Genomic DNA, 22,263 nt, shown 5'->3' on the forward strand with positions numbered 1-22,263 from the left:
TTTCTCTCCATCTATCCGTTGTTCTCATAAACGTTTTTGTCGTGATTAATTTAATTTAAAATATTAATTTGAGTATGCGTGTGACCTTTTATTTATATTTGTGTCCTTCGCTAAAATATTTTTTTTTAGTTCCAAGAATTCTACTCGTAACCGTAACTGGTTCCTTTTCGAGGTTAAATGGGTACCAATTTTGAATTTCGATCTGTTAGCTTACTGTTTTTTTTTTAATTTGACCTTGTAATTAATGGGATATTACGTAAGTGAACACGTGGCAGCAATTAAAACTCAGGATAGGGAATAGGAACGACTTTGGCTCTGGGCTAGTATGCGTCATACTAGTCCAAGGTTGCTTTGTTCATTACTGCCTATAGCAGCGTTTGTTTTCCTTGAATTAATGCGACTGATAAACAAACATGGCTTTTGAACAGCAAAAGTGACACTCCTTCCATAGAGCGGTTTTAGAATGGCCCTGTGTAGGTACGCGCGTATAAGTTCGTTTGTAGACACGTAGGTATGGGTGGTCTTTTTGTTACGTGAGTTCTTTTCTTTGAAGTGCGCAATGTACTTATATTGCGAGTACCAAAAACGATCGTTTACCCACATAAAACGCGGCAAGTAATCTGACATGCTGTAGAGGATTAAAAACCTTTGGAAAGAAATGTTTTATCGGAAGTATTTGAGCGCGGAAACCAGTAGAAACTTCTCGATGAATAGATCGGAGTCGAGCGCGGCGATGTGCGCGGCGCGGCCGACTAAGGCCTCGGCCTCGAATTTTGCGGGCAGCGGGGCGGCAGCGGCGGCGGCGCGGGCGGTCGCCATTTGACTGGAGTGCACCGCTCGTTGCCCGCTCCCGCGCCGCTGTATTCGAGGGCCGCGGTCCATTTGATTATACGCGTAAGATCCTGCCGCTCCCGCGCCGCCGCCGCTGCCGCCCCGCTGCCCGCAAAATTCGAGGCCGAGGCCTAACGCGCTGGCTGTGTGCGGTAATGCGTGCTGCACGTCGTACCGTACGACTGACACTGATGATGCACGAGCCGCTAGAGGTGATACCGATACGATAGGTGCATCGTACTACTACTGCACAAGTCAAATAACTTTGTTGCACCGTACCTAGTAACTACTAGTGGCTGCGAACAGTCGAAACATAAGACCATAACATTACCGCGCACTCCTGAGGTATTCATGGGGAGTTAGGGACACACATGTGTGACGGGAGCTGTACCAAACTTAAGTTATTTCAAAAGTAGTTTTATCGGAAATATTTGAGCGCGGAAACCAGTAGAAACTTCTCGATGAATAGATCGGAGTCGAGCGCGGCGATGTGCGCGGCGCGGCCGACTAACGCACTCGCGGTGTGCGGTAACGCGTGCTGCACGTCGTACCGCACTACCGACACTGATGATGCACGAGCCGCTAGGGGTGATACCATGTTGTGGACCTGAAAGATGATAGAAAGTTTTGAAGTATTTGGGAACATATAATCGAATAACCATCATGGTGATTGTGTCTTGCTGTACGCTAGGTGAATCAGGTTCTTGGCAGCTTAAACCCTGTTCTTTCACACTGGATGATAATCTGCTCGGGTTTTCCGAGCGAAATGAAAATTGTGTAAAACAAAGCGAAAGATTTTTGCCGTTCGGGATGGGTCACGTGGAAAACCCGAACAAAAAATCCGCCATCTGAACGTGTGGCATTAGTTTTAAGGTTGCGGTCATTTTCAGGATTTGTTAACATAGAGAAATTGTAACTAAATACCATATCGAGAATTTAAACGTAGTCTAGTATATATTGTTATATTACATTATAAGCATGATTTTGCCTACAAATCATAACAGTGTGTGGTCCATGACACAAACATATTTTATGAAGGGAAATAAGGTCAGCGTCACGGACCTCCCTGATTACACAACATTGATAAGGTGCCAGTGTCAGGGAATATATGAAAAAATCCTTAACTCGTTTTAACATAGGTACCTAATTATAAAATAGAAGGTAAGTAAATCAATTGGTTTAACATTAATTATTCTTGTGTATTGAAGAGCCCAATGTATAAAAACATGTTTGCGATAATTTTATTTCCACTTTTCTTTCTAGAGATAACTCCTACAAATAAACTCGTTTCTCATTAAAGTCATAAGCATCTCCAAATGTAGGGAGATTTATAAGCATCTCATTCCTGTCTCGAAACGCAGAGAATTTGCAATTCGCTTCTCTCGTTACACCTAACGTAAAGCACCGTAAAGGAACGAATTCTAATAAGTGTGAAATTATAAACTCTTACCATTTCTCTGTAAGCTTGCCCCAACAGCGAGGTATCCTTAGCAGCAGCTTTACAGAGCTCCAACCTCGCCGAATGCAGAGGAACATATCGGTCCTGCCCGGAGCCGCAAAGGAGGATATGTTTGAACTGGTGCAGTTGGCTCCTCTCGCTCAGACGGTAGAGGAACGAACGCCGAGGATCCGACGCGTCGCGGAGAGACAGCTGCAGTAACGAACCCGACTTCTTCCATTTCTGCATGAACCACATGCCTGAAACGATAAGTGAGAAACGCTGTAGGACTTAACGTAACAAAAATACAGTCATATTACCTCTAGGTATAATAATAGTCAAAAACAAACATATAACCTTACATTTCACATTTATAATAAGAATAATCTTATAGTCTACTAGCAAGGATTGAAAACCCAAGGAAATAAGGCTTGGTCTATGGAATATTCTTTGTAATAGAGCTAGATTATGACATATTTTTAAGGCAGCAATAGTTCACAAACTTACCAGCATTAACTAATCCGCTAGAGTTATACAGCGTCCCAAGATGAGGTCCACTCAACGAGAGGAAGGTATGAAGTTTCCCTAAGTAGGGCTTCATCTGTGGCCTCGCGAGGGCTGAGCGGATGATGATGGTACCGAGAGAATGGCCCACGAAGCTTATCCGAGCTGGGTCGCTCGAATTCTGAATGTGGGTCAGAATCTCTTGCACGAGCCTGTAAATAGTAGAAAATTCTGGTATATTGATTTGTGTTATTGATACTTAAAAAGTCAGTAACTAATAAATCTGCCTATTGTGCAAGTAAGATAATACGCTCATTGCTTCTCTGTTTGAGAAAAGACCTATATATATCCAGTGAGATGAATGGCTTTATGACATAATTAACGCTTTAAACCATCAAACCAATGTTTATGAATAAGTATTTAATGTTTTTGCAAATAAAATATTTAAGTCACTTCCTAGACGATCAAACCAGTTTTTACCATGTAATTTAATTATGATCTACCGAACATAAAAAATAAACCATTTAAGTTGTTCGAGCCATTACAAATAATTTTCTAACAGGTTAGTTATAATGACAGCTCACCTATCCGTCATGGTGTCGAAGTCAGAGAAAGTGTCGCCCTGGTTCCTCTCGGACATGAGGAAATCTAGCCTTGCCCCAGGTAGACCCAGTTCTAGGTACGTCTTTACCAGGCGAAGATCTGCCGCGTTGCCGTCTAGGCCGTGAACGCAGATGATAAGGTGGAGCCCTGAAATTATTTGCAAGTTATGGAATTCATTGTGGACTTCATAGTATTTAAGGGGGGATTCAGACCAGTGTTTTAAATGCGTGCATATCTCGACTATTGCCAATCATGCAACTCTTTCGAGGTACTCGTACGTATATTAGTCTAAATCCTGTGGTGTATTATGTGCATAGCAAATAATAGGGAATTAGTTTAACTGTGAATATATTATACTTATTTTATTCATTATTGAATTTCTTACCTTCAGGATTAAACATCCTATATTCATCACTGATATGGAAGTAGGGCAGCGAATTTTCAACAGGCGGGAAGTCAGAGTAGATGGCTCCCGGATATTTGACACTTTGCCTGAACTCTTCTCTGCATTTCACGAATAACCTTTCAGATTCCGCCAAGCCGAATATACTGATGAGATTGCTTTCTCGTTGTTCTGAAAACGAATAAAATACGTAGTTAAGATAGGCCTTGTAGATCCTAGGCTATTTTATGGTACAAGGTTATATAATGATGAATAATGTTATTATTTTATGAGATAAAAAGCATTACCAGTATCGTTTCTGCTGGCCAGCTCCCCAGTGCTCTGACTTTTATTAAGCGTACCACCAGAGGGCGCACTGCCCGAATTGACCGACTGATGCGGCCTCAACTTGCGCCTCTCCATTATACCTGTTCAAGCCAAGCGACGGTGTTAGTAGCAGAAGCTTTGTTTCACGATACTAAGCGTTACAGTGATGCCTACCTTCGCACACATGGTATAATGGGTTATCTAACTGAAGAGAAGACGTCTGCTGTTGCTGTTTCCTCGGCGTCTTCGAAGGAGTAGACGATTTGCTGCTCTGTCTACTCAGCTTCGGTGATTTAGTTGGAGGATCCTATAATATACAAGCTCATTAATATGATATTTAATAGTTTTCTTAGCTTTTCTTTTAATCGATGGATGTTACTTATTTACCTTAAATTCATCTGGTGGAGGTGGAGCGTCTCTAAACTGTTGTGGTGGAGGTAAATGCTCATAGTCATTGTCGCCAACAAAGTGGGCTAAATCAATTTCAGATTTAGCTTTGTTAGAGTATTTTCCTGATGAACCACCTTTCTTATGGCTTGAAGGTTTGACGCAAGATCGATCCACCGTTAAACTTCGTATCTCAGCCGCGATTAACTTTTCAGTGTATTGTATTCTGTCTTTCAATTTAGATTTGTCTAGTGATTGAGACTTCGCAGGTGCCGGTTGTGGCTTTTGAGGCATTTCTTTCCTTATGTAAGGATGTAGATTGTCACTAATTGTTTGAGACTTTTTCACCGTGCCTTCATTCAGACTTTTTGAAGATGAACTATACGTCTTCCCTTGTACAGCGCTAAAAGAATTATGTCTTTGATTTCCTTTTACTGCATTAACTTCAGCCATTTGTTGGAAACAACTTGCCGTACAAGTATCAGAGTTGCATCCCGCATCTATGCCATTACTGTGCATTAGTTTATTATATTCGCATTGGCTATCGGTGCATATGGAGTCACTACATATGGTGCATTCTTCACACACTTCCTTATCACAGCATTCTATCTTCTCATTGGAAGTATTCTGGGCTACCTTGACAGCTAACTTTAAGAGTCGTTCTCGTAACTGCTCTCCATTAAGAACTGTTCGCTTAAAGTCACTGATAGGTTCACCATCGGGTTTACGAGGATCGGTCGGTCCTTCGTAGTTTTTATTTGTTGTACCAGTAGGTTTAGGTGCAGCTGGTTTTCCAGCGGCGAAATTCTGGTTTAATTGACAACTTGCATTATCTGGAGAAGAGGGCCCCGAACTGCGTCCACTAGATACCCAGCCACTTTGCTCACTCAGACTAGACGTCGATGTGCTTCTACGTCGTTTTTCTTCTTTATTCAAAAAGTTTTTAGGAGGTAATATTTTGAAGTCTTTGTCCGCTATATCAAGAGGCGGTGACTCAAAAGCTGGTGGTGGAGCTAAATTGGGCAAAGATTCAGACCCAAATGTATTATTCATGTTAGGTTCATCTAAGACTGATGCAGCACTTCTGCAGTGTCGTAACAATTCTGGCCCGTGGTCGAGACTGTACGGAACACTTGTAGAAGACTCCAATCTTCTTAACTCAAAAGGTATACTTTCGTTGCTTGATGATGATGCCGCTTCTGACATCAGTTGAGTCATCTTCTCTGATGGTTTGTGTTTTGTACGTTTCTCTGGTTTACCACTCGACCTTCCACTTTTTGGCGTTGTTGCACCGGATTTAGGAGTGGCTCGGCCGGATTTAGGTGTAGACAGACCTGACTTTGGAGTAAATCCACCGGACTTGGGCGTAGACTTTCCAGAACGTGGCGTTGCGCGGTCCGATTTTGGAGTACTACGTTCAGACTTTGATGTATGCCGATCTGATTTACTATCTCGTGATTTAATGGAATGATGACTGCTCAATGAATCTCTACTAGAGTTCATTTTAGTATTCTCTTTCCCACTTTGATTTAGTTTTGATTCTTTGGATCTACTTTTCTTATGCCTCACAGATGGCATCGTTGAATGAGGGGTAGACGGGGGTGTCTTTGAATATGTTGATTTTGATGTTCCATCGCTGCTTCTATCTAAAGTCATAACAAATCCACTGTCGTCACTACTTTTACTCGATTTCTTTTGATAGTTTTGGATTAAACTTCCCGTATTGAAATCGTAACTCCAGTCCCCTTTTTGCAGATAATAATTGAGCTCATGCCTGAGTTGATTACGAGCAGCTTCAATGTCAATTTGTTGATTTTCCACTTTTTGATGAAACACATGCGTAGAGTTAGATCTATGTACGTGCTTATTAGAAACTAAGTTATTTTGATCAGTCACTTGATTTTTACCACTAACCGGTGGGTAAGAATTACGTGGAGGCAACATAGGACGGGGTAAATTTACACTGTAGCCTCTTTGAAATTCTAACGGATTACGAATAACATTGTTTACTTGCAGATTACCCTGATTACCGAAAGTATAGCCGTAAACTTGGTTAGGATTAGATTTCATTCCACCGTCGTAATTGTATCCTACATTATGGAACACTTCATTGTTCACTCCATGCCCAACGTTTTTAATACAAGGATTTTTGTATTTTTCTCTAAATTCACTTATATTTCTCCTATAGTCATCTCCTTTGGAACTGCATCTAGTCGTTGTATTCGTTGGATAAGCACTAGTAGTGACGCTTCTAGGCAATGTTGTTGGCTTCACTTGTTGCGGCGGTAGATATGGTTTTGGGTAGTTGACAGAAGCATTAGAACCATTTCGCACAGTCTTTGTCAATGTTTGAGCAGTGTTGAGCGGTGTCATCTGCGACACTCTCAACTGGTCGAGAGATTTGCTGTGCCTAGCTGGTAGAGTACTCACACCGCTAGTGATCTCATGTTTTTGTCGAAAAACTTCTAGCCCTGGTTCTGATTGCTCTTTTCCTAGACGCGACACGTTTGAAGCACTTTTTGCCGAATTCATATCAAGCAGAGTTGATGCGGAGTATCGAGACATTTGCTGTCCTTGTTGTATCGGGCATGAGGCGAATGCATTGTTCGGTGGAAGTTGAATCTCGCTAATTTGATTGTTTTGCACGATGTACCTATTTCTTCCAGTAAGCTCGAGTTGTTTGTTATGTGCTTTTGGAAGTTCAACTACATTTTGTTTCACTAAAGCTCGTTTGGGTGATCCGCGGGCTGATTTCTGGGGAGCTAAAGTCAGAGTTGCTTGCACGACACTAGAACTGGATTTAGGTGCATTGAATTGCGGTTCAAGAACGTCCATAATGGTTTTGGGTAATGTGAGAGTAACTCTGGATGCTTCTGATGACGGTCTTCTGGAGTCCATAAGAGAACTAACACTACAGGCACAGTCGTCTCCAAGAGGCTCCGAACAGAGGAATGGATCTGCAAAAAACATATAGAGATTAGTTACAATATCTGTTAAATAAGTTGCTGCCTGTTATAAGCGTACTTACCGCTTCCAGATTTACTAGCACTTGAATTCAGGAATGATCGCCGTCGCGCAAATTCTGCTGTGTCTTGATATCTGAAATAATAACAATAGTAAATTAAATTCACACTAGATGTGACTGTTTATCTTGTTAAAACCATTTAATCTTAAGCACCTATGTATCGATTATGTTCTATAATCTATATTTATAAAACTATTCAAACCTGTTCAAGCCTTCTAAACCCACCTGTCTTCAAATATAATAGGCATGATATGCGGGTCTCCATCCAACGCGATGCAGTGCACCGGCAGCGGCGGCAGCAGTGCCAAGTAGCGAGATCTTCGCGCCACCTCGCCGACGCTCTGGTACGACTGGTAGTTGCTGTCGTAGCAACCAGCCAGCGAGTGCCGAGGGTTGTCCAGCACGAAGAAGCATTCGGAGAAACGCTTGATGCTGGAACAAATTATGGTTGAATATTTAATATTGATGTAAGAGGATAGGGCCTTTATAAAGTTGGGTCCTAAACAGAAGAACATTAATTCTTATCCCTTTTTTTCCAGCTGCGTACGATTGATCGCTAGTTGAGAAATGAGGCTTCTTATCAACGCAGACACAATGCAAGCTGCCATTGGTTAAATATTGTTTGTATCTTGCGTTGAAATAACTATAACCGTTGTCGTTATAAATCTTCATGCAATAATCCCGCTTTAAGGACAGTTTTCATCACGATGCAAGTTTTATAGCAATATTTAGATAGCTAAGACTGCATGCTTGACCAGTAGTCTCCATAGAAGTCAATAATCGTTATAGCTGTTTTTATCGTCCCACTGCTGGGTATAGGCCTTCTCTCACATGAAGAAGGATTGAGCGTCAACCACCACGCTTGCTCAATGTGGGTTGGTGATTTCAGACTTAATTCTTAAGAGTCCAGGTTTCCTCAAGATGTTCTCTATATACACATATTCCATAATGATGATTACCGTAGCGCATGATGCCTGGCGGCGAGCGCGTGGTGCACGTGCGGGCGGTCGGAGGTGTGGTGCAGGAAGGCGCGCCAGCGCAGCGTCACCTCCGCGCACAGCCGCGCGATGTCGTGCGCCGCGCTCATCGCCCACTCCTCCTCGCCGCATTCCGACTTCTGGAATGTCTGTGGAGGTTGCACGTCTTTAGATCATACCCACGGAAAAACCAAGTGATATCGGTTTCGCTCGGAAAAGCGAGCAGAAGAAAGTGATGCTTTGAAGTGAGGCTTTTTGGACAAAAAGGAGTTCTAACTCATATTTGTATTAATGGAAATAAGTTCAGAAATTAATTTAGTAAAGATGAAGTTTGAAAGTTGCGCCAGTGATGGAAAATTGTTTGAAAACCTGCTTTATTGGTATGGATATTTGTCATGCAGAAGAAATATAACGCTTTAGAAAAAGGAGGACATAAAAAAAAAACGATACATGTAGGGTTAAAAGAGTGCATCGTTTACATGAGGTTAGGTAACAACACTGGCTTTTCAATCAATAGCCGCAGACCTTGGCCGCGAACGATAGCGTGTGCTTCAAGTTTCATGAACGTGTTAGGTATTTATAATTCTGACTAACCTTCCCAAAGTCGCTAAGGTCCTTTATTCTTTGCGCGACTTCTCCAACCACGGAGTTGGACGATGACTCCTCAGGAGTAAGCAGGATGCCTGGAGAGCCACATATCGCTAGAGCACTCTGTAGCCCTTCCAGAGACCCTAACAGGATCCCGCACACTTCGGCGTGGACTTGCCTGAAAAGCGGTAAAGGAGGCAGGTTATTTTTTTCCAAAAGATGATGTATTAATAAACAAAATAATCATAATCGTCATTTTAACCCACGATGTTTACGTAAACAGGCCAGGGTTTATTTAAATCAGTTTTTTTTTTGTTTTTCTACCAAAAACAATGGAAGAAGCTGCATTGACAATAACAATCATGTTAGTTTTTCGACCATGTTTTTATCAGGTTGAAACAATAGGAGGATCAATAATACAGCTAGTTTTAAACCTTACCTAGCATGCGCGATCTTGCTAGAGTTGCCCCCGGCGCATTTGCCGGTTGAGCCAAAGAGTACATTCTCGAAGCTTCCAGACGTGTTGAAGTTGGATCCAGCACTCTTCATCAGTTTGCCCCATTGTTTACTTGAGCGAGGAGTGCTAAAAATATTATCATAAACCAGTATTTAAAAATATATCTATATTCTTGGTTTGTTTTTAGCTAGACAGAGTAAAAAGTAAAAAGTACAGAAACCCGACCAGAAACCAGCCTACCCGAGTCTGTCAAATATTACCAATCGAATATTATCTTCCATTATTGTGATAGGTTTGAAAATCCATTGAAGTTTGACTGATTGAGGTAGGTTAATGTGCTGTTCTGTCATGGTTTTTTTTTTTTAATTTTATTTATTGATGATTGTAAATTCGGAGTTGTCAATAAAGGTAAAATTGTTATGCCAGTGACCTAATACCTAAGTGTTACTCACCAGCTTTGCACATAATGCATGATACTTTTCCTTGTGTGACGAACAGACATAAAAGATGACAATGATGTTAGTATTTATTGATAAGGTTTTATTTAGCATACTTATAACAATTATTCACATATCCGTGCCAAAACATATTGAGAAACAGATTTATTTATTTTTCTGATTTCATCACTGGCCCCATTGTCAAAAAATAATTTTGGTTTAACAAAATATAGTTTGGAAGTATGAAACAAACGAGATGTTATCTGTTGAGTAACTGCAATATATGGCTCTGAGTAAAGTCTCAGGCGGGCCATGAACTACAGTCGATGGTTTAAAATATTACACTTTTCAGCGTCTCTCGACATAAATGTGTGATTGTGATCTGATACTGGAGAACATTGGAGTCGAAATGTACGCGACTTTCGTTCTGAATTATTATGTTTCAAATATATTTCAGCAGGAGACAACCTTTGTATTTTTAACAATGTAACACGATTTGGATGTCGATGATCAGATTACACATAGATACCTTATTTTTAATTTATAACAGTTGTGACGCTCATAAATACTTACTTGATATAAGGCTGATGTAAAGCAACAAGGCTCGCATGGATGGTGATGGACACTGATGACAGATGGAAGTAGTCGAATAGGACGGGCAGGTGGTAGTGCAGTCCTTGCGCAGGCTGGAAGTGCAGCTTCAGCACCCGACAGGACACGGGTGCCAGGGTACTGGACTGTGCCCCCTCGCTGCACCATAGCTCCACTCCAAGACTCCATTCTGCCCGTTCCAGCGACTCCTTGAGACTCCGACTGTCCACTGAACATAGAACACAAAATGTATTCTTGGCAAACAATCGGCTCAAGCGAACTGCTATTAAAAGAACGAAAGTAACGAGTTCCAAATGCTTGTCGTTACGAAATGTGGAACAATTAAATTTTATCTCGTACAGCTAAAATGCAGAAACAAGTCACTGCAGCTTGAAGCTTTTTCACATTTAGAGAAAGCGCTTGCTTCGTTTGTGACTTTATTGAGGTTTTTGGTGGCCCCTGAACCTAGAAACGAATCGCCTTCCTAGGTTTATTTATTTTTCCTATGCTTATTAATAGAATAGAATACCTTAATTTATGTACATAACTAACAATATCGAAAGTGGCAGCATTCTTTTGGAATGTCCATGTTTTTTGTTACGGGTCTACTACAAACTCGCGACAAGAGAATATGGTTACCGTCTAAAGAAAATATACCTATACTTTCTTACCTAAAAGATGAGCTCTAAAATGCACGATGTCCCGTAGAGTGACCTCCTCATTGCGGTACATGATCTGGAAGGCGCGGGACGCAGCCAGGCCACCGATGAGCGACGCGTTGGCGGCTGGTCGGCCGGTGCGGGCGGCGCCATTGCCGCTTGACACTGACGCTTCAATGTGCACTGGGACCTTCGGAGATACGCGAAGGCCCACGCGCACTTGGTATAGTCTGCGGACATAAGAACAGAGAATGTGAGATTGAGTACATTGGGTAATGGTTCGACATATTTAACACGGCCCGTATCTTGGAATGAAAATATAGAAGAAAGACACTACATATGTATATCTCGCGCCGTTATTCTGTGATTTAGCATCATTTGTAAGGGTTTAAAGAATTTCAATTCAATGTCTAACGTTACAACCAGGTCACTCTATTTGACCGAATTCACAAAAAAGAGAAGCTTCTCAATTCGGATGTTTGTACTTTTGCTTGGGGATTTCAATCTAGATTCTGGATATTATGCTAACATGCAAGCTTTAAACCACTTTATTCCTACATCATAACCAAGAACCATCAAATCACGCCGCCATAAATATGGTACAAAGTAATTTTTCACCTTTACTTTTTCGCCATGGGTCTAAAGGTATAGAGAGGTTAATCCAACCTTATTATGTTAAGTTCATTGCGGCCATCACGGTTCATTACGGCCAGGCCGCAAAGGTAGCAGTTAACTTTACGTCGGTTTTTAGTACAACGACTTATGCTTTACTACCTTTAATATAAGGGCTTGACCTTATTTTGAAGAGGATTTTTTTTGTAAGGGTTTGAAGAGGAAAGACCGCTTCATGTCATGTTGTGGTATAAGTACATAGGTAAGTTGTATTGTTTTGAGTAAGGCTTGGTTGGTGACCTCATTGATTGTCCTACTTATCAGCTATCTACTTAATTAGAAACATCAATATGTTTTCAATACCTATGAGTTTAAATCTATGTGTTGTAAATTAAACATAGACTATTACTCTAGATCCAAATTGAACAAGACAGATTAGAATTTCTCTTAGTCACCAATAGTAACGAAATAACACTTACTTTAAGGAACTTTACACTTGAGATTTTCCCTACAAAATACGAGTCGAGTATCATGTCAGAAAATGTGAATAGTAAAACAAAGAGAGGTGTGGTTAGTAGACACGAGCCTGCAATCTGCCTAAGTAGTTCTGTACATAAGCAACTTCAACGTGCGCGGAACACAAGTAGCTTAACCATGGGAGTTTGTGCGGGGAAGTATTAAGAGTTGTTCGTGTAATCACTCTGTATTTATTACGAGTGTATGCGTAGCTTGTAAATGTTCTTAATGTAATTGTCTTTTCATTAAACTAAGATTAAGACAGAAGTTTTGGTTCCTCTGATGCATAGGGTTGTGGTCATAGAAATCTAATAATATCTATGGTTATAGTACCCACATGTGGATGCAAGTGAGGCTATGATTACTGCAAAGGCGGGGTTGCTATTATGGAGCTCAAAAGAGGATAATAAAGTTTATCTGTATGTCAATATGTGAGATTTATTTAAACAATTAAATACTTGCCGAAACTGAAAAAAACGCTGGCTCTTAAAATAAACACAGTAAAAGCACAGATTATATAAGAGTAGCGCAGTAGCAAATATATCTAAGCAAATCAACAAACATTCACTCAGATAACGAATTAACGACAATTTTCCTCACAAAATGACCAAACGCAATTGGTTGCCGTCGGAACTTTTCCTACACATGGTATTTCAACGTCGGGTACTTTTTACAGCCCAATTCATTTACACCTGTCGCGACGGTTTCTACCCGAATCAATTTGCAGGAGTCACCGCTAGACAGCCCCACCCCATGACCTTTAAAAGAGGAATAGAATGTGCTTCTGTATTCACGAACTTGTAACGCTTAAATAAAATGTTTACAGTGACTAATGATTAATGAAGGAGTACGTAATTGGGAATGAAGTATGAATTAGGGAAATAAAAAGGGTTGTACTTACTTATTTGTTCCATTATTTTTGTAATAAATGTTTTGAAGTTTTATGTCGTAAGTATAAGTATGTAAAGTGTAATGTAAAAGTGTCAAGCTCATTAGCGGAACTCCAGCTAAACAAATTATCACTCCCCTCTGAAAGTTCATTGAACTTACTAGAAATGACTTGAAATGTTATAATCTTAATTTCAGCTTAATAAAAATAAGATCGCTGTAAAACACTGGGCTATACTTACCCCTACCTACCTTTGAAAACAAAAGCAGAAACAAACATAGGTAGCCTTCATAAAGAAAACTAATGAAATAACAATCGGCGTATCAATGAATAATGTAGATGTAGGTGAAGGCAATAATGTAGCTGAATGATCGATGCATTGCCTTTGGTCAAAGTCAACTACCAAGTTTAGTAGACGTGTAACTGAAGGAAGGCATGTTTTCATGAATGAAAGTTTTTTTCATAAGCCAAAAGCGCACTATGGTTATCTTAATATAGGAATGGAACAAAAATAGAAAACATACAATATATTCACATAGATTATACTGAACATACCAGTGGCGAAGGGTGGTTTAATGAATAGGGAATAGGGAAGCCGCAGCAAAAAAAAAAAACTGGGGGGGGGGGAGTACTCAGGGATGGGGGGGGAGAGGTAATGGAGGTAATTTCTCAGTCCACCTTTTAGCACTGACTGAGAGACTGATAGTTTGAACATGTTTTCTCGAGGAATTCGGCAGATTATTAATATCTATAAAACTTTATTATCTTTAGTTAGGTATATTAACTACTAGAATCTGAGAAAACTTGGCACTAGAAACAATACATTTTAAGTATTTAATTTACAACGGCCTGTTAGCCATTGATATTTATCGTAGGTATTTATCCGTCAGGACGTTAGTAATTTTAATATAGACGTAATATTGGTAGGTAATTCACCCGAGCGGCGTGCCCGAGTTTTATAACACGTTTTTATTCTCAAAACTTAACCTTGAAAAATAAGTTCCTTCCTAAAGTAAACAATCTGTCGGATCGGAAAACAGTCTAATGCGATAAATGCTATAGGTAAATTAAAAAGAAACCTGATGCCAACTGTCTACGTATCAAAATACATCATTTCAACATAGATATCTCTATTTTCACTAGGTACACACACTGTAGTACTGTACTTGTACTGAGTACCAGGTCACACAGTGCGATCGCGGGAATTAGTAGGGAGTAATGATACTGCCAACTATTTAATCAAAATTATCAAAATTATATACTTGTTGAATTCATAAAAATAAATAAATTCCCAACTAGCGTCATTAAATCGCGGAGAATCTTAACACCGCGATTCAGGATTTGCATAAAAATGCACAACGCCATCTATGTTGACATAATGTAACTAAAACACACACACGAACTTTGTTATTTCCAAATGATACACACACTAATAAATTCAATTAAGTAATACAAAGAACAAATTGTTAATGGTATTATCTAAAACAAAATAAGAACAATGAGAGTGAATTTGTCTGATTTGTTTGTTTACATACAAGGTGTTGATTTGCATTTGTGCCATAGTTCAGGAGGAGGACATACAATACGTAAAAATCGATTGGAATTACAGTAGACGGGAAATAACTAATATGCACTGCTTTTTTTGTCACTGTAATGTCGTGGTATTTCCGAAGTAATCCAATTTTATGAATGAAATTTATGAGTGATCGTTGCGTATGCTTTGTGTTAGCGTTTGTGTGAGGGTGCAGCACTGTTTTAACGCCAGTAACATACGCGCCAAGTTTAAATAAGGCTAGATGACATTTACGGAATTCCGAAAAAAAATTAAAGAAAAAAAATTACGTACCAATTTTTTTATTGATTTGGGTCGAGAATCATTAGCATAATTACCTCCTTGAATATGGCACGGATGCAAATCAACAGCTTGTATTTGAGAAAGCGCTGTCACTCGCGCGTAGACAGATATAGCTACTCTACTCTTGACGCGTTCTTTCTCGTTCACTCGCGAGTTTTGATTGGTGGAAGCCGCTCCGTGAGCCGGCTTACCGCTCGCCCATATGCCGCGAACATCGCGCGGCGCGGCGTGGATGACGTCACGCAAGCGTAGTTTTGTATGGAGGAGGAAGCCGCGGCTTATTTAGTAGGAACAAAATGTTTCAAGTAATTTATAGACAATTTTTTTTACGGTGGTAGGCGTTTTGTTATACCTACATATTTAAATTGTGTGGTTAAAATGATTATATTAATTATACCTATACCTATATTATAACTTATACCTATGCTTCTTTCTTGAAATTCGAAAGGGAAGCCGATGGGAATCGGCTTATAAGGACGCCTCGCCACTGGAACATACACAAAATACCCTAAAAAGAGACATATTCAGGAATATGCGTTTCAAACACGCGAAACAGCCCTCGCTCTGAGTATGCTGCGACTTGGCTGTTACCCTATACGAGAAAGTTTCGCATAGCAGATTTTTAGAGACAGTCCAGCCGATCTGTACTATAGATTGTACTAAGTTACCCTAAGATTGTTTCCATCACTGCATTACAGAATTTGTCATGTTTACTAGTTCTATCACAGTTCGTTTTCATGTCGATTGTTCAAATTAAAAACGTTTCGTCAACATTATGTCAATAAGTGTTAAAACTCATTTGACAAACCTCAGAAGCGTCGTAACACTTTATTAAAATGAAATAAAATACGAAAGTACGGCAACGTTCAAAGCTCGTTATTCAGTAATTAAATATAGAGGAGCGTAATGAGTTTATTAGGTTATGCACTTGTTTGCAGCATAAAATGTGAGTTTCAGTTCACTTCTGACATTTAGAGCGCATACTGCAAACTTTTAGTCGGCCGATAGTTGGTTTGAGCTCATAAAGCAGTATGTAGAGGGATGGTGGTACGCACGATCTTTGTAAAAGATCAGATATTTAGTCAATGCCTGACCGACTGAAGACTTTGACAGGAATCATTTTCTTTTTGAAAAATTGTCTCAGCACCGGGTTTACTGTCGCTGGCGAACTGTTTAGTCTGCAGTGTGCTTCTCTTAGGTTTTACACGGTGTAGACACAGCTCTCATAGTTTAAAGTAGTTTTACTAATTTTCCGGGTGTTAATGGCGGCGTTTAATTTCCAATTTTGAATTTCGGAAGTTGAAATTTTAGTATTTTTTAGTTTGTAGTAGTTGGGTAGTTCAATGTAGGATTAATTGGAATGCAATTTGATTCTAAATAGTACCGGTAAGTAGTACTTACCTAAGTTTTATTTGAGATAGAAAAGGCTGCAATAACAGTGATCATTTTCTACTTATCAAACTGAGTTTTATTTGCGTAAAGTGGATACCTAAGTATAAATAGGTAGTTTTGAACATGGATTAGATACATGGAGAATTTTAACAAAAAAAAAAAAAAAATTAACAGTGCGTTTTCGCCATTTCCCGGAAAATCTTTTTTTCAAACATGTAAAAGGAGTGTCAAATTGCTTACAGTGGCGATATTATTTATCCGTGGCAAACACTTGGGATGAACGCGCCGCAAATAGAACTGGGTCACAAAACGTACGCGATGCGTAGGAGTCGTGTCATTTGCAATTTTAAAACATAAAATACTTTTCTTTTATGTGCTACTCGTAAAGTGTTTTGCGAGTTATTAAATACATACCTACATATTTAATTGAAATAACAGATTTTAACAACATTTAAATTATAGTTAGAACTGCTTCTGTTTCAGAACTGTTTCCTTAGTTATGCATTTTATTTCTGGGTGTTCTGTGTTCTTCAAACATTACTAAATGCTAATCATTTCCTTCATTCCAATCAGGTTACTGTTCATCATCAATGCAAAGACTTCATACCTTGATAGACTGAATCTTTATTTATTTGTAGTCACTATGTACTCACTTAAGTAATTGTGGTACAATAAGTGATTAGATCAGTGCTTGGTCTTGACCTGTATTGAAATTGTTCATGAAAAGCTTAAGAGACTTTTCTTGAAGATCAAGTACTTAAGTATTATGATTACTAAATGAGGTTCATTGATCTGACCTGATGTATTGAGACTGGCCAGTATATTTTAGAACTGTTTATTTTTCTCTTCTTTTCAATAAACAATAGGTGTACCTACTTGTATGAAGTAACTATCAAACTTCGTGAGTTTTATTAGTGTTTATGTACCAATGTATACGAGTTGTGTAGTAAAACATACGGCCACGGGCGTAAACATTGTAGGTTCGGTAAAAGCTGATTAAAAACATTTAATTTTAGACAAAACGACCTTGTAACTAAATGTTGCGAGTGTTAGTTCTGATCTCTCGTGAGAAACACGATTGTTTTCGTTTTAAATTTATTTTAATATTTTTAAAGAAAAAATATGGCTTTATCATTTTAAAAGTTTTGCACATACTTATGATTAATTAAGAACTCTTCATTCATATATTGTATATTTCCTTAAAGTACTTAATAAAAAACTTGTGTTGCTAATGATTTGTTTGTGTCGAAACTCGCTGTAAACATAAAATTATAGAAATTACACCCTCAGAACGGCATAAGAGATGAACAAACGTCAAATCAAGCCAGCGCCCCTCTAATTACCATTCCTGGTAAGCTATCAGAAGTTCTGAAGAAAGTAGCAACAGTTTCATTATAATTAACATCAAAGACAAAAATAGAATCGAAAATAAACAATCTAAAAATAAAAAAAATATGTAGGCAACTACCTAATGTAAATAGATCAACTGTGAATGATTTTAATTCATAAAATGCACTCTCTTTTTATAGTGGCGAGCATTCATATTTCAGTCGCTTTCGTTTGCTTTAGGAATGTACAGTTTTGATATACATAAACATTTTCTTACTCGTTGCCAAATGCATTACCTATACCTAAGCTGGGAGTTTAACAAACTCAATATTTCACATATTTATGCCTGAAAAACAAAATATCTGCGACTGTAGTTTATTTTGAACGTACCTACAGTTTTCGCAGTTTTTTGACGTAATAAAAATTTAATAATAGGGAAGGAAATACAACAGAATGAAAGTCCATTCACACACGCGGATTTTCCGCTCGATTCTTCCGCGGGCATTGTACGGGTGACCTGAAAACGTTCGACAGCTTTTTAGCCGCTCGGAACGTGTCGCGTAAAAATCGAGCGTAAGTATAGGTACGCATGACAAAATCTAGTCCGTGTGAAAACTTGTTTTTCTCAAATTCTAATTAATTTCCGTTCTTGTTTCCATCTAATCATTGTCACAGATTAAAATATTTCATAAAGGGAAACCTTTTAAGATCATTTTTACGTTCGATAATGGTAGTTACTTACAAGATCTATTGATTCTTTGATTACCTTATGGGTATTTACTTCTATACTGATCGCACTATTAAAATCTTATTCTGCCCCTAATGTTTCTGGTTATTAGGAACCAATTGATTTTTGCCAATGTTGGCCCCAGTTTGATAAAGGTTAAATTGCCTTTTCTTTTATTTCATAGAGTAAGTAAATAGGCAGCAAGATTTAAGGTTGAATTCAAGAATTGTGAAAATATTTACAACTTCGCAATACCAACACGCAACGATACAATTTTGGGAACTGCTGCCGTTAACACGCAACGGATCATGCAGCTGTCGTAATTTTTCAAAGAAATTTCATGAAGATGACAATTTTGAGGTCATGAAAAAAGAGAAAATGTCTAGCCATTTCAAAAATACTCATTTTTACGATTAAGAAGATGAATAAAATTATTTTAAAAGTAACTGAAATTGCTAGGGATATTCAAAGGTAACGGTTAGAAAAATTCATGCCTTCAAACATGACGACGCTTAAAAAACAACCAATTTAATGAATTGACCTGAATTTCATTATTTGATTAATGAGCAATGAAAAGCAATAAGGACGGAAAAGTAAACGTTGCTACGAATAAAAAACGAATTTAGATACCACATTGGATGAAGTGGATAGCTACACACGAATAAAAAGCTTAGATTAGGCTAAGTAGCTCTTGTCGATAAAGGGGCTATCAATTAATTGAAATAATTCATAAAATCGGTCTACCAGTTCTGAGATTTTGCGTTCAAGCAAACAAACAAACCTTTCAGCTTTGTAATATTAAGTTTAGATTTCAATGAACCAACATTTAGGTAGGCGCTATCCATCTTTGCAAATCTATAAAGTTCTATAAGTAAACAAGGTCCTATTAAAATCCAGTAATCAGGGAAAGAACGCTAAACGCAGATATTACTCGTACTAATTAAAAGGCAGTCTGTTCTGCAGTCTAGCGTAATTAATTGAAGGGGTTTCGACGATGGCCGTGCACTCTGCATTCGTCAATCATTATAATTGCGCGGCAGCCCCGGGCCACGAGTGCGAATTTATTTTTTAAAAACTCTTCGCCATATTTCAGAACGAAATTGATTGCGATCGACGATGTTGGGCGCCATTAATAAAAATACGATTGATTTTTATGTTAAGTCTGTGTGGTAAACAGAACCTATCATTTTAATTTAATGACTCATTTAATTGAAGACTATTTTTCGGTTTTCAGTAAGGCGTGAGACTGACACGTGTGTAATTTCCATACTATAGTTTATTACAATAAATGCCGTGATCGTATAGGTACCGCATCGTATGGAACTTATTTGCTGGCTTGGGGTTTTCTGATAAACTGATTAATGATTCAAATATTTAAGTTTGTATTATAGTAATATTAATTACTTTACGATTTGCACATTATAAATTCAGTTGATACCACGTCGAATGGCTTAGTCATTACATTTTGCATAGATTTACGCACCGCATGGATACAAAATCAGTAGATTAGTATAATTTCTACTTATTGTTAAGCACTCCTTCAAATTCTACAGCCAGCGTAATACGAATTCTTAGATAAGTAGACTGACGTCGTAGACGATCTTCATAATTCAGAGTTTCGTCGATATATCTTATTATAGCACTATCCCGCTCTAAAGTTGGGGTAATGCGGTGAAAGAAAATGTACCAATAATCTCTGTCTGCGTACGTCTCAATCAGAGGGTTACTCTTGAGCTAATGTCAGGGGGAACGTTATCACTAGGCTTCGTAACATGATGGTTCTTGACTATGAGCTGATGACGATGATCAGTAGCCTTATTCGCTAACTCCACTGACAGCTCGCAGATATCATCAATTGGTAAAGTGTACATCAGTAAATTGTCAAACAGCTATTTTCTTATTCGCTAACGCCAGTTACCAAATGAGATGACGTCATCAGCATCGACACAGGCTGATATCCACCATGACTCATTTTGACAGCGGTTTCTGTATCGATAAACGTTATATTGCGATTCCGTAAGCCCAGTGGACATCAAACTGATAGCCAATGTCATTTTTTGAAAAACACTACAAATAGCAGTGTTTTATGCCTCATCACTGGGATGTCTATACTATATTGTTGCATCAGACATATTAGATTTCTCTAATTTTGCGATTCCAATAGAAATACAAACCCTGAGTCGTTTCCTTTATTTTTTGATAGTGTTATTTTTATTTGTATTATTTTAATTTGTTTTATCTTTCTTTGTGTGGAATAAAAATTTCGCGTGTATTTTTGCTGGCATTTGTGGAATAAGAGACAAAACGAAGTTTATCCAGAATCCAGAAACGTCGTATGCGAGATTGCAATAATTCTCTGGATTTACGGGAGAAGGAATTCATGGCAAATTTCCGTATCAACAAATCAAGGTTTCAGCGAGTTTCGGCAGAGTTACGTCCGTTTCTGCAACGTGCTCAACAAAACACTGCTGTTGCAATTGAGCTAAAAGTAAGAATTTATAACGTAAAAAGTTAAATAAATACCAATATTACATAATTTGATGTTACTAATTTGCAGCATGTCTCAACCTTCATTTAGTAAGTGAGGTAACCGATGCTCTCAATGTATGGGACGACCTACTCAAGTACGTAAAGTTACCTTCCTGTAGGGTACCAATTTTTGTTTTGCATGCAAAACATAGGAATCTACGTATCAAAATATTGTTTACGTTGTAAAATTTATAATAACTACAATACTCAGAATATTCTCAGTTAAAATATTGTTCAACCACACGGAATTTTAGACACCAAGTTCACACACAATAGAAAGCAAATACGCAAATACTGAATTTTACCGCCACAGATTGTTTTTAAACATATAACACGCTGAAAATAAAGCGTTCTCTCAAACGTAGTAATGTAATGCTAATAGGGTATTTCCTACTTAGCAGTATAATAGTCGATAAAAAAATAGAGTTGTCAAGTTGTCATCGTAGTTTTGGCATCAGCAACCGTGTAACGATATCCACCGATATCCACTTCATGCGATACAGAATACCAATGTTTTGAACTTATAGGTTGACATCAAAGTTCCGATGATAACTGAGGCCAGTTGACATCTGAGAATTCGAAAGTTAGCGAATAAGCCAGCAGTTGCTACGACTGAAAAGTCGTGAATTTCACAAGTAATATTTTTTATATAAAAATACTTCTAATTAAGATTTTCTCATGGTCACCACTTAGGCAATACACGTTTATCTAACTGTCCTATGGTCATAATTATATCGTTCCAATTTGCGTGCGATTGACGCGTTATCAGTTGTTATCGACGTTATCACGAAGGTTCTAGCAGCACTACGGTGTAATATGAAAGTGCGCTCACCCTCTCTGAAAGAGGTCGACATTGTAGAACTTGTAAAGTTCGACGGAGAACTCGAATGTGGCCTGCAGGTCGGTCATGGTGTGTGTGAACAGCAGGCGCGGGCGCGGGCGGCGCGGCGCGCCATGCCGCGGCCGCTACCAGGCCGCGGGGCGCATGGCGCGGCTCACCGCATCCGAGGCACTGCACGCACTGCACTGCACGACCACACCCGGCTCGCCAGCTCAGCCTCGCGCTCCCGACCACGCACCCGCCGGCACCGACGTACGGCGAGCAGTGCCAGAACCAGGAATTCATTTTTTAATAGCGAGCAGCGCGCATGCGCCGCGCCCGTCCCGAACCTAACCGCTAGGGCCGGGACACGATGCCGCCGCGGATA

The 22,263-nt window shown here is 39.0% G+C and overlaps 1 protein-coding gene across 3 annotated transcripts; it reads right to left on the bottom strand.

The window, feature by feature from the left end:
- Positions 1-949: 949 nt before the first annotated feature.
- LOC124635393 (protein FAM135A) lies at positions 950-22,031 on the bottom strand. 3 transcript variants are annotated; one of them, XM_047171276.1, is made up of 17 exons: positions 21,888-22,031; positions 11,219-11,436; positions 10,530-10,776; positions 9,972-10,001; positions 9,502-9,645; positions 9,069-9,240; positions 8,457-8,623; positions 7,723-7,929; positions 7,501-7,571; positions 4,473-7,429; positions 4,260-4,368; positions 4,067-4,186; positions 3,762-3,950; positions 3,358-3,523; positions 2,777-2,985; positions 2,282-2,529; positions 950-1,438 (listed from the first exon to the last, which is right to left on the bottom strand). In XM_047171276.1, the coding sequence occupies exons 1-17, from the start codon at positions 21,962-21,964 to the stop codon at positions 1,250-1,252; spliced, it is 5,520 nt and encodes a 1,839-aa protein (XP_047027232.1). In that variant the 5' UTR covers positions 21,965-22,031; the 3' UTR covers positions 950-1,249. The 3 variants fall into 3 exon arrangements, with proteins under 3 accessions (XP_047027232.1, XP_047027231.1, XP_047027233.1); XM_047171275.1 differs by having other exon boundaries at positions 4,260-4,392; XM_047171277.1 differs by lacking the exon at positions 9,972-10,001 and having other exon boundaries at positions 4,260-4,392.
- Positions 22,032-22,263: the final 232 nt, after the last annotated feature.

Source organism: Helicoverpa zea, chromosome 12 (assembly GCF_022581195.2).
Source record: "Helicoverpa zea isolate HzStark_Cry1AcR chromosome 12, ilHelZeax1.1, whole genome shotgun sequence".
In the NCBI taxonomy this organism is placed as follows: Eukaryota; Metazoa; Arthropoda; class Insecta; order Lepidoptera; family Noctuidae; genus Helicoverpa; species Helicoverpa zea.